The following is a 13190-nucleotide window of genomic DNA, read 5'->3' as shown; positions in this document are numbered from 1 at the left end:
TATATATATATATATATATATATATATATAAATCATAAAAATGCTACTGTCCCAAACCATAACTTTGTCTAAAAACGTAATATGCATCACTTGTGCTATGGTACATTTTATTATTATAAATTATTTTATAATTATACAAGTATAATGTATAGTTATATAATGTATATGAAAGGAGAATTGTAGTGAGATGCGTTTTTGTAAGCATGTTTTAACTGAAACTGGAGTTTTCCTCCAAAATAAAAGCTCTACTGCCGTTTCCGTCAAAATAAAAGCTCAAAAGTGCAGTATGAATTGCTGACAGCTAGGGGTTTAAATGGGTAATGTTACTGCAGTCCAAATTCAAAATATCTCTAAAGAAGTATTGTAATTTCCCTACTGTAGTGTAAAGCAAAAATAATATACCTATGAAATATTCATTTTCATTTATTTTACAGTGCAATTGTTTTACAATATATGGCCATTACTGTCATTGTTGTTATTATTCTATTCTAATTTGTTTGGCTTCCTAAAACCCCAGTGTGAATGTAATTTAGACTGAGACATTATATCACAAATAAAAAGAGGGTTGAGTCCCCTTTAAAGTTCAGGTGCAAGTCAGTTCACTGACTTTTTTTCTGACTTGAAGGGTTAGTTCACCCAAAAATAAAAATTAGTCCCATGTTTTACTCACTCTCAAGGCATCCTAGGTGTATATGACGTTCTTCTGCTTTATAATGCATGGTTGGGTGTTTTTGTTCAACAGTCACAAAAGTAGTCAACTAAAGCGCATCCATCCATAATAAAATGTGCCTCACATGGCTCCGGGGGGTGAATAAAGGCCTCCTGTAGCAAATCGACGTGTTTTTATAAGAAAAATATCCATAGTTAAAACAATATATACACCTTTCTTTCACTTCTACTAACTGTCGTAGGTGGTAGCATTTCCGGCGGATGACGTAGGACGTCTGTGTAGCGCACGCGCCGGTGAATAGTGACGAGCGCGGAGGAGAGAGAACAAAATAAAATGCCGGTTACGAATTAGAAATACAAAACGAGGATTTGTAAAGAAAAATGTAGGAGTATTTCGATATAAGCCAAGAGGATACTGGTTTTCCTTTGCTAAAGTAAGGAAACTTTCATTCCTTTGTTCCTGTAATCAAATGTTGGTTTTCGCGAGGCTCACACGTGCATGCGCTATGCCTACATCAGGCAGTCTCTCGGGAACACACGTACAACAGTTAGCAGAAGTTACACAAAACTGTTTATATCATTTTAAATATGGATATATATATTTCGATTTTTCGCTTCGCTTCAGGAGGCCTTTGTTCTCCCCACGGAGCCGTGTAATGTGCATTTTAATATGGATGGATGTGTTTTATTTGACTACTTTTGGACTGTTGAACAAAAACACCTGCCCATGCCATTATAAAGCTTGGGAGAGCAAGGACAATTTTTTTTTATGTAACTCCGATTGGATTCATCTGAAAGAAGAAAGTCATATGCACCTAGGATGCCTTGAGGGTGAGTAAAACATGGGCTAATTTTCATTTTTGGGTGAACTAACCCTTTAAGTTTTCTTAGTTAAGAACATGGGTTGGAGCTCTTAATTTTAAACTCTCAAAGTGCATTAGATAGAATAATTTAACTTTAAAATGTACAAAAATTTATTTTTTTCCAATTCTTCATATATTTTTTTTAATATCGCAGTAGATATCGTACCGTGGACTTCATATCGTGATATTAGCGCATTGTGAGATTTTGATATCATTACATCCCTAATAGTTATATAATGTAAATGATTTAAATTATATAATCTATATTATTATTATAAATGATATATTATCAAAAAATTAGTTCGGCAAATATAACTGCTAAAAACAGACATTTGTCACAATGATCAAGTGGAAAACGCCCAAATGTTCATAACATTATATTAAATTATATTGCATATATTTAATTGTCTTACATTATATTGTTTTTCATCAACTGGTCAAAATTTACAGCAGGGCATAAAAATGATAAAGAGTGCATAACAGAAATACTCAAACTAAAATTAACATGAAAACTAACAATATAAAAATAAAAGCTACTTCAAAATATGAATACATATATTAATATAAATATAATACTATATAAATAATAAAAATGCTACTATCGCAAACATAACAGTCCAAATTTTTTTTTTTGCTATGATACATTGTATCATTATTATTATTTTATAATTATATGAATATAATAATTATATAATGTACTGTATATGATATAAATTATATTATCTATATTATACATTATATTATCTAAAAATTATAGGTAATGTATCTGCTAAAAGTGTCATTTGTCTCAAAGTGTTCAAGTCCAAATGTTCATAATAGTATAATATTAGCTAATCGATAGCTGACATATGACATGAGCGCAGCATACGATTTCTGTTGTCTGCACTGTCTTGTAACTAACACTATGATGCTTAACCCCTCTCACCATCTCTGACCTTCTTCTGCTGCTCAAAGTCAGAAATACGATGACTAACGTTTTCTCTCTCTCTGTAGTCTTCTAAAGAGGAGCTCGCTAAGTGTGTCCTGGCGGAGGTTCCTGGTCAGGTCGTCACCTTCTTTAACATGATGAAGCTCCCGCCTCTGAAGTCAAACACTCCAGTGGACGCTCCAAATGGGCCGACACAGAACTGAAGGACCTGTGAACTTCCTTCATACCACATACAACTCCACAACTGGACATCATCAACCTACTTATCTAACGTTAGGCCTTCTTAAAGAGATATAGCACTAGATACATGTGGTTTGTGTTGCTTTAAATGTCAGTTATTCCTTTATTTACTTTTTAAAAATCATTTTATATTCATTCACATGTTTTCTTCTGCCAAATGATCTTGCAACGGTCTATTATAGAGCTTGTTTGGACTCAAGTATCCTACTCTAAATGATCAGTTATTGAAAAAAAAAAAATCGGGAGGGAGTTTAAGTTTAAAGTCAACCTTGTTAGTGTTGCAGGTGAGATGACCGAATGGTATGAAGGCATTTTTTTTATCTCCAGTGTCATTCCCACTAACTCCTTACAAAATAGTTTACAGTCAGCATTATCTCATAAATATTTCATGTCATTATCATTCTTTACATCTTATATTTTTATATCTGTATATGTTTTTTAATCAGTGCCTCACAAAGACATTTCTTCATATATCTAATGCATTATTCCAAATTGACCACATTAATGTGCATGATAATATGCAGTTCCTATCCACCTTATTCTTCAACGTGGAAGTAAGCCTATGGGTGAGACTTCTGGTTCATTAGCCGCTGTAGGGGAATAACGAGAAGAATAAAAACATGCAGTAAATGCACTACAAACCAGTGTGTTCATAATTAAGATAATACATTATAATAATAAAGTTAGACACACCAATTTGCAATATCAAGCAGAAACGAGCTGTTTTGTACAGCTAAAAATAGCTGGACGCGGATGGCACCGGAAGCCAGTCCCATAAAAATTACAAATGGCTGCATCCGCTCTTACAGCAAGAATAAGGTGGATAAAAAAAATATGCATATATGTTTGATTTAATTCTATGGAAATCCCGTGGCAGCTTTTTACATTGCCAAGTTTTATTTTTGTGCAGAATGCACATAAAGCTAAAGCCACTGAGGAATGGTGCTCAGATCTCAATCTGTACAGATGAAAGCCATTGATACTGACATCTGGATGGGTCAGTCATCCTGTTATGTGCCTGAATGCACAATGCATAAATATGATAATAATATGCAAAGGTAATCAGCTTTTTGAATCAGTATTAACTGTTTTAAGATGCAAATTAAGTTTAGTTTGTTTTACATTTAATCACAATGTCTGTAACAGCACGTTGTGCTTAATTAGTGCTGAGAGGAATATATTAAATCATCTTAAATGTAATTTAAATAAAACTAATTTTGTTTCATCAGATGCAGTATCATTATAATGTAATGTGTCAGCTCAGCAGTTGCTGATATGTCTTGCATCTGTGTGCCTGTATTATGCCTTGTTTCACATACATACAATAAAACACCAAAACGTGGATTGTTTATGATTTATTCGCAATATTATCAAGATGCAATAAATAAAGATGACAATGAAACTACGTATTAAATATTTTATTTGAATTTTATGAAAAACATTGACCTATTTACAATATGCAAAGGCCAGGAAAACCCATGCACCATGACTGCCTAAAGTGCTGAACAGGTTGGGTAATAAGTTCAAAATTATAGTTGAAAAGAATCTGTCACTAAACCAACTACAAATCAGAAACATACAGTCAGTATTTACAGTTTTAATCACATTTCTGTAGATCTGAATGAATGGATCTATGAATGAATGAATCTATCTATCTAACATCCATCAGTCCATCCACCCATTTTATCATTCATAGATGGATGGATGAATGGATGTAATTGATAAATGGATGGATAGATGATGAAATGGGTGGATGGATTAATAGATGTTTTAGGTAGTTGTAAGTGTAGGTGATGGGATGGATGGAATTTTCAATCCTTTTTTTCTGCTGCTTGAGCCTGCAGGAAAGAGAAGTGTTATTGTTATTTCAGATCTCTCAACTATTTGTATGCAAACTTTTAATCTTTATTACATATGTGTGTTTGCACCGTTATAGCACTCATCCGATCATCACACACACCCTGAGTTTCTCCAGTAATCCTCCTTTCCCAAAGCCTCCAAAAACACGTAACATTTTCGGAGTGGGTGGTTTTTGTCCAAACATTGCCAATCCCTTCTTCTTTTCTCCTTCATCTTTGACAGGAGCAGCTTTGCCTTTGGCCTTCATCAGTTTCCTGCGCAGAGAATGAATCATCTTTTATTGTAGCCACTGCATTTATCTATTAAATCTGCTCTTGAAGAAACGGTGCATGTTGCACGACCGTGACCCTCTGACTCACCTTCCCTTCCTGGCCAGCACTTTCTGAGACTCAGGGTAATGGACCAGGATGTCACTGAGTTCTTTCTTATCCAGTACAAAAAGGTTGGCGAATCCGTGAGCAGCAACATTTGCTGTTCTTCTGTTGCCTCCATCTTTTGCTGACTGTAAGAGACTGAAAACAAATACACTTTTTTTAGACATTCTTGTTCTTTTTTTTTAAGAAATTAATACTTTTATTCAGCAAGGATGCACTGTAAAAAAAAAATCTGTAAACTGCATTTATCTATTAAATCTGCTCTTGAAGAAACGGTGCATGTTGCACGACCGTGACCCTCTGACTCACCTTCCCTTCCTGGCCAGCACTTTCTGAGACTCAGGGTAATGGACCAGGATGTCACTGAGTTCTTTCTTATCCAGTACAAAAAGGTTGGCGAATCCGTGAGCAGCAACATTTGCTGTTCTTCTGTTGCCTCCATCTTTTGCTGACTGTAAGAGACTGAAAACAAATACACTTTTTTTAGACATTCTTGTTCTTTTTTTTTTTAAGAAATTAATACTTTTATTCAGCAAGGATGCACTGTAAAAAAAAAATCTGTAGTTTTTACAAAAAAAATCTGGCAGCTGTAGTTGCCAGAATAATTTTGTAAAAAATACAGAAAAACTAAACACATTTACGGCCAAAAACTGTAGAAACTCAAGAAAATTTGCATGTAAACCAGTAAATTCAACAATGCACACTGCTATTTAAATCTGTTTTGTATCTTTAACATACTGACAACCACCATAATAATGCAGGTGGTAAAAGAGAAAGCCACATGAAGAATCACAGCTCATCACAAGTAGCTTCACCACAAGCAGAAGTATATACTAATATATAGAAAGTGCACAGAGTCATTCATGCAAACCCAAAACACCATCAGGGTAACACACATGATACTTAAATAATGTATTCAACTTTCATTAAACAACAGAAGATGTAACATAAAGCCCAAATATACATAACTAATAACAAAATCTTTTTAAAAAACATGATTATTTAAACAAAATACTTTAAAATGTGCAGTGTCATGCAGGGAATTCTGGGAATATCAGTTTACAGTTTTTGACTGTAAATTATTCATTGATCTGTTATTTTTACTTCTAAAAAACTGTCAAATTAATAGCATTTTACTGTAAAATTACATGAAATGTCTGGTTAGATATTTTACAGTTTTTCCCTGTATATAGTACGGGAACTTACTGTTAACCTATTAGGTAGCGTTTTTACAAAATGTTACAGTTAAAATTACACTTATTTTTTACAGTGTGCATTAATTTAATGAGATGTGACAGTAAAGACATATATAATGTTATTAAATTAAGTTATTAAATTAATTACATTTAAAAATGTAATCAAATTGCAATACTATTTTATAATATGACTGTTTTTAATGTATTTTTGATCAAATAAATGCAGCCTCAGTTAGATTCTTCTTTTAAAAACATTTACAAAATGTATAGACCCCAAACTTTTGAACAGTAGCCTATATAGATCGTCTGTCAGGTACCTGATCTCTCCGAACACACAGCCTGCCTTCAGAGTCACGAACACAATCTTATTGTCCGGCCCACCGATGACCTGCACCTCTCCGGCTTTAATAATATACATTTCTCTCCCAATGTCACCCTGCATGAAGCAATGGAAGACATTTGCCCATGATAATTGTCTGAATCACTATGTTCAGTCAATATAATATCAGATATACATGGATGATTATATTTGATGTTCTCACCTTCTTACACACAAAGTCTCCTGGCAAGTACACAATAGATTTCAGACGCAGTAACATATCCACAAGCATCTGGTTGTCACAGCCCTAGAAAAATATGTTTGAAATAGCAAAATCTTGAAACAAAATCAATCCCTCACTTGTTTTCTCTTTCTTTCATACTTTGTATCATTCTAACACGGATTTACTTCATAAAAGTGCACCAGAATCGATTAAACATATGCCACCAGTAGGGGTCAGTGGAGTTTTCCCACAAGTTTTTAGAGTGTTGTTTCTTGCTAAAACCTGAAAATTAGCGGTTTAGCACTTCTGGTTCCATTGTCATGAAGTCAATGGGGTTTTGAAGTTGAATGAGTTTAGTTAAATTCCTGAAATAGCTCATATCTATTAAATATTTATCTTGACATAGACATTTGCTAACAAGGAGCTATATTGGACTTCATCTGGTTGGACATTAAACGTAAACTCATTTACTCACTAGTCGCGTTCACAGTTTAACTGTTTATAATCTAACTCTAACTGAAACTTATTTTTTCTTTTACTTTTTTTAACTAAAGTGTAAAGACTGAAATTGTTGTCAGAAACTGTCATGAGATCGTGGTGTAACTACGTTTAGCTTTTTTATATATATATTATATTTAGGCTTCAAAACACATAAAAATTGTGTTAATTTATGAATATTATCATGATGAACAAAATGTGTAAGAATCATAAACTTTTGGTCACAGAGCTTATTTTGTGTAATAATCCAGAAGCCAATAATGTAATATGTAATAATCCAAAGCTTAATGGAAAAATCCTGTTGGGCTGAAGCATCAAAACAATAAAAGAAACGGCTTACATTTTTCCCATAACTAAATCATTGTAACTAATTCATTGTAAATTTAAACCTTTACCAATCCTTCAAAACACTAGGTTTTACCCATTTGTCAGTATTTAATCATTTAAAATATAATACAATTTAGTATGATCACGTTTTCTTTTATATATTTTAAGTACAGTTCCGAATATTAAGTTATGCTGAATGACAATGGAACATTATTTAACTAATATTTTAGCATTTTATTTTCACAAAAGTTATTTAAAACATTAAAGTAGACTGTTTACTTGCATATAATATGCTTTTTCGCATATAAAATCACTAAAGTTAATTTAATGCGGACACCAAAATGGGACGTTTCCTCTTTGACCCACATGCAACACTCCGAAAAACGTCAATATTAGCAAATTTTTTAACTTTATTTGACTTTATATATTTCACTGACAATATTAAGTTTTACCTTGAAGAGGTCAATCTTCTGGAAGGTGGCGAGGTTGATGTCCACAGCGATGGCTGTTCTCATGACCAGAGGCATCTTTTCTAATAACTCCGATTCATCTGCATAAAAACAAACATTTTTGCATTTTGATCTATAAAAATTAGCATCTGTTTAGATTTATTGTAACTGTATAAACGATCACTCCAAAGCTAGCTGTATTAATAGAGCACTTCTATTAAGAATTACTCTTACCCAGCATGCCCTGGGAGTCCCAGGTGTAGTTGTACCAGGTGCGTACTCTGTTCTGCACCTGCTTTGGGATGGTGTAGGTGTTCATATACGCCACACAGGAGTCCATAGAGGCGCGGAAGTAGGTCTGACCCGCCGTAGCTGCTCCAATGACATCTCTCATCTGGGTTTAAACAGATTTTGATCAGTGCTGTGAAGTTATTATTCTGGGTCATGTGTTATACGTATTCATTTATTTACCTGTCCAATCAAGCTAGAGAAGACAAAGACTCCTGTGAAGAAGTTCACCAGCTGGAAGACGATCTCAAAGAGCGTATGGGGCTCGGGGAGACCTCCGATAGTGATCAGCGTGCGAGTCGCAAAGTAATAACAGCGGAGATACCTTGGCAAAGAAAAATGACAAAAATGTTATCAGTACAATATTTATTTATTTATTAATATTTTATTTTGGAATGTATTTAAATGTATTGATTTTTTTAACGTGTAAATAATACAAGTAAAAAAATTATTATATAGTATAATTTAATAATTTAAGTATAACATTGTAATTCAATTTTAAATTAAATATATGTATAAAGAGCTACTATTTATGAAATATATGAAATAATGGCAAAAGAAAAAAAAAATTGTTCATACGCATTTCCTTTTCCATCATATGCCCATTTAGTGCTGCCCAGCCCTTCGTATTCTGATGCTACATAGTAAAGGCAGGAGTTTAAATGGAGACAGAAGAGCAGATATCCAGTAGTGCGGCCAACTCTAAAAAAAAGAAAAAGCCCAGCATGACTATTATTATTATCACTCAGACATACAGATATGGATTTAAACACACCCTAACCTTTGCCATTTGCTTATCATGATACCTCAGATTGTTGTGCCTCAAACTTGTTGCTATGACTTACTAAGCAGTCAGACTTATAATTTTCACCTGGTAGGCGATAAGACTCATACGACGCATTTCCTTTTCCATCATATGCCCATTTAGTGCTGCCCAGCCCTTCGTATTCTGATGCTACATAGTAAAGGCAGGAGTTTAAATGGAGACAGAAGAGCAGATATCCAGTAGTGCGGCCAACTCTAAAAAAAAGAAAAAGCCCAGCATGACTATTATTATTATCACTCAGACATACAGATATGGATTTAAACACACCCCTAACCTTTGCCATTTGCTTATCATGATACCTCAGATTGTTGTGCCTCAAACTTGTTGCTATGACTTACTAAGCAGTCAGACTTATAATTTTCACCTGGTAGGCGATAAGACTCATACTCATATTGAAGGAGGGACCTTCCAACCATATCCAAAGACCAAAATAGCAGAGTATTGAGGTGGGTCAGTAAGCAACCACCTAGCAACATGCTAAGCCACTCAGAATAGTAGATTAGCATATATAAATCACACATACCTCCAGATATACGCCTTAGCCATGACGCTTTCCAGACGATCGCTGAACTCAAAAAATGATTGATACTAAAAAGAAAGACGGAATATGTACATTAAATAGAGCTCATTACACAGTACACTAAATACTAATATACAGTTGTACTAGCTGTACAAAACCGTAGTGTAGAACTGCTGTTATTGGTAACTAAAACTATTCAATCATTTTCATGAATTGAAATAAAACTAAAATAAAATAAAACAAATATTAGATGAAAAAATTAATTAGAAATGTTGCCTTAATTGTCAACGAACTGAAATAAGTTTAAGTTGAGTAAGATTAATAAAACTAAAACTGAAATGAAAAAACCAAAGAAAGAAATGGCACATTAAATTAAAGCTATTTTTAAGGCTAAAAATAAACTGAAAATCAATTGAATAAAATGAATTTCAGATATACATAATACTAAAATAACACTCAGAATTAGAAAATAACACTCAGAAAAAAAATCAGAATTAAAGAAAATTGATTGGGCTGGAGAAGTTGAGTAACTGACCCGTATAAACCGGTTTATCCTAAAGATCGATGTAAACCCAAAGTGGAAACACAGCAAATCAAATGGTATTATGCTTATCAGGTCTGTCTGTTGAGAGAAATATTATCAAAATAAAATAAATAAATATATATATTTTTAAATATCCACATTTAATTTTTTTTCATTCCTTTTTTTATTATAATTATTAATCATAGCCTATATATAGGCCTAATTTGTACACACCTGAAATCTGGCAGATTCCCTGTACCTCTGTTTTGCCATTATTCTGTCTTTCTGAGGAAATAAATTTGTAGGTTTTTGAGTGGACGTCCTATTGTCACAATTCCAAAAGTCTTAAGTGTCTACACCAAGATTCACTTACTATGATGTCTCCTGCTTTCACAAACTGTAAGCGTGGCTGAAACATGGTGATATCTATGATGTTCACAAGGTCTGCCAGGATATCAAAAAAGATCCAGAAGGGGATGGTCACAGGCGTGTGGTACGGGAAACACAAACGTGCCGTGGCCAGCCAAACGTTGTAGTTAAAAGCGACTGTGACGACACTCAGCCATTTAATATACCGCCGATCTGGAAGGAAGAACAAACATGTGTAGGCCAATGTTTTGTACTTCAAGAGGCATCTTCAGTTCTCATAGTGTCCTACCTGTGAAAGAGTCAATGGTTGTCCCCAAAAATGCGTCCATCTTGTCTTCGAAAGGTTTGAGAAGTGTGTCTATGCAGGTGCAGTTGATTTTTGGGCAGATGGCTTCAGCCGCCTCCTTCTCGGCCTTCTCCTTCTCCTTCTCCTTCTCAGCTTTCAGCTTTTCCTCTTTCTCCTTCTTTTCTTTCTCCTCTTTTTCTTTCTTCGCCGCCGCTTTCTTGGCATCCTCCTCTTTTTTCTTCTGCTCGGCCTCTTCTCGTTTTATTCTCTCCGCTTCCTGCTTTCTGATCCAGTCTTCCTTTCGGTAAACCGGTGCTGGATATCAACAAGTAGACTAAAGTTTAGAAGAGTACAAACAGATGAATGGATTCCCTGCTGGAAAATCCAGCTAGTTTTTCATGTTTTTTTGCTGGATAAAATTGGTCATTTATAATCATTAGATGGTCCAAGCTGGTGTAGATTAGGGGTGTGCCATATCATACCGTCCACGATAATACCGGTATACATTTTTACATGATACAAAAAGTGTCATATCACGATATCAATGATGCAATGACGTATGGTGTATATGCGTTCCCTAGCGTGCACAACACCACAAACCCAATAGGTGTGTTTGACTTGAAGCAGCGCTGCGCAGACTGATCGTTGTATGACATCAAAGTATCACAAGAGTGGTTCTAGAGCATTTTCGAGCGCACGCTCTTGCCCCTTTTTTTTACATTGCACACATCTGCGGCGCGTTACGGCTCTGCCACCGGAGCTGATCGCGACCACTCTAGTCTAGTCTAGAATAATGCTTGTGTTCATACCAGCCGCGCTGTGCCACGATTCAGAAGCGTCCCAGAAGCGACTCTCAGCACTGCTTCGCTAAAGATAGGCGCCTCGCCTATTTTTGACGGACGTAAATAAGTTGCAAGTCACTCTCGCAGTATTTTGACATCATATATCGATCGCTCTGCTTCAAGTCGAACACACAGCTGCTGCTGCCACCTTATGAAAATAGATTTAAACTTCGAATTAAGAAGTCTGTCATCGATGACAGTAGCTTATTGGAAAAGAATGGAAAATGCCCTTCATTTTGTTTGCACTAATAAATGCTGCTGCCTGCCAGCTGCAATCACCAATAAAACGTTGTTCCATATTTTTTTCTATATCATTATAAATATCGCAAATATTCTTGAAATATCGTGATATAATTTTGAGGCTATATCACCCACCCCTAGTGTAGATGGTTGATAAGAAGGACTAGCAGCTGGTTTTGATCTGGTAGACAGCAACAAACCAGCTATATTTTCCAAAAACCACCTTGACCACCTTAAGCTAGAATGACCTGGTTCTTCCAGCAGGGTAAATAAGTCAAACTGTTAAAAATTTTAAGATTACAAGTCCTTGAGGAACAAAAAATGAGAAACACCTCCTAGATTACAGTATAGATATATCTTGTCCATCAAACAGCAGGATTCAGTGAGACTTTGGATGCGTTTGTAGTACTCACTGATGGGTGGGCTGCGCTCGGGGGACGAGGAGTAGGGGTCTATGACTTTCTCCTTAAAAAGCTCTGTCCTCTCCCGTAGTTTCTTCACGATGTCTCGCAGCTGGTCATCACAGTATCTGTTAATGACGATGGGTGGAGTTGGTGGTGATGGTGCATCCTCACTACGTGAAAAAGACACATAGGAAAGTGCACTTAATTATGTAAAAAAAACCTAGTAGTAGTAGTAGTAAGTTGTAGTAGTAGGTTTAGACTATGGAAAGTCATGAGGATGTTCTGTTTTCCTATTCTAAACCTGAGGCAGAAATGAAAATCAAAGTTTGATTCATCGAGAATATTCAAGTCAAGTGAAATTCATTTGTATAGCACTTTTCACAGTCCTCGTTGTTTCAAAGCAACTTTACAGAAAAGCAAAATGTTGTTGATGTTTATAATATCTTCATATTTTCATGCCTTATAGTCCTAGCTTACAGGGAACATTCTCCAAACATTCTTCTCTCAAAGTTATGAACAAACATTCTTCCACTAACGTTAAAGGGGTCATATGATGCGATTTCAAGTTTTCCTTTCTCTTTAGAGTGTTACAAGCTGATTGTGCATAGATAAGATCCCTGAAGTTGCAAAGACTAAAGTCTCAAAACCAAAGCGATATTCTTTATCAAAGTTAAGACTCTGCCACGCCCCCCTAAAACGGCTCGTTCTAACACGCCCCCACATGTCTACCTCACTATGTGGAAATATTTGCATAATGCGCCCAAATGTGCACGCAAAGAAAGAAGGCGTGGTTTCAGTAACCGCAGTTAGTGTTGAAGCAGCCATGTCAGGGAGACGCTGTGTGTTTCTAGACGAAAGCAAAAGCACTTTATTTGGCCTTCCGAAAGTAGATGCATTTAGGAATCTTTAAGATTACTTACAACAGAACAGCAATGCATTTTATGGA

At 35.1% G+C, this 13190-nt stretch overlaps 2 protein-coding genes across 2 annotated transcripts in view; one reads left to right on the top strand and one right to left on the bottom strand.

Annotated features, from left to right (window-relative positions):
* LOC107555439 (copine-3-like) overlaps positions 1 to 3231 on the top strand; it is a gene marked incomplete at its 5' end in the record, with an annotated part of 10041 nt that extends 6810 nt beyond the window's left edge. The window contains one exon of the mRNA XM_016238246.1: positions 2526 to 3231. Within this exon, the coding sequence (XP_016093732.1) occupies positions 2526 to 2663 (138 nt within the window). The remainder of the gene's footprint in view (positions 1 to 2525) is intronic.
* A 693-nt stretch (positions 3232 to 3924) lies between these two features.
* The window catches only part of LOC107555432 (cyclic nucleotide-gated cation channel beta-3-like), a 16148-nt gene continuing 6882 nt past the window's right edge, over positions 3925 to 13190 (bottom strand). The window contains exons 4-18 of the mRNA XM_016238234.1: positions 12254 to 12414; positions 10762 to 11073; positions 10477 to 10685; positions 10338 to 10388; positions 10116 to 10202; positions 9584 to 9648; positions 9132 to 9254; positions 8418 to 8559; positions 8181 to 8340; positions 7950 to 8047; positions 6673 to 6756; positions 6448 to 6566; positions 5244 to 5396; positions 4661 to 4814; positions 3925 to 4538 (exon numbers count right to left, since the gene is read on the bottom strand). Coding sequence (XP_016093720.1) covers positions 4512 to 4538; positions 4661 to 4814; positions 5244 to 5396; positions 6448 to 6566; positions 6673 to 6756; positions 7950 to 8047; positions 8181 to 8340; positions 8418 to 8559; positions 9132 to 9254; positions 9584 to 9648; positions 10116 to 10202; positions 10338 to 10388; positions 10477 to 10685; positions 10762 to 11073; positions 12254 to 12414 — 1945 coding nt within the window. The 3' untranslated portion in view covers positions 3925 to 4511. The remainder of the gene's footprint in view (positions 4539 to 4660; positions 4815 to 5243; positions 5397 to 6447; positions 6567 to 6672; positions 6757 to 7949; positions 8048 to 8180; positions 8341 to 8417; positions 8560 to 9131; positions 9255 to 9583; positions 9649 to 10115; positions 10203 to 10337; positions 10389 to 10476; positions 10686 to 10761; positions 11074 to 12253; positions 12415 to 13190) is intronic.

This window comes from Sinocyclocheilus grahami, unplaced genomic scaffold, assembly GCF_001515645.1.
Source record: "Sinocyclocheilus grahami isolate Dianchi unplaced genomic scaffold, SAMN03320097.WGS_v1.1 scaffold19.1, whole genome shotgun sequence".
NCBI classification, from domain to species: domain Eukaryota; kingdom Metazoa; phylum Chordata; class Actinopteri; order Cypriniformes; family Cyprinidae; genus Sinocyclocheilus; species Sinocyclocheilus grahami.
The sequence above is the reverse complement of the archived record's forward strand: the minus strand, read 5'-3'. Positions and strand labels throughout refer to the sequence as shown.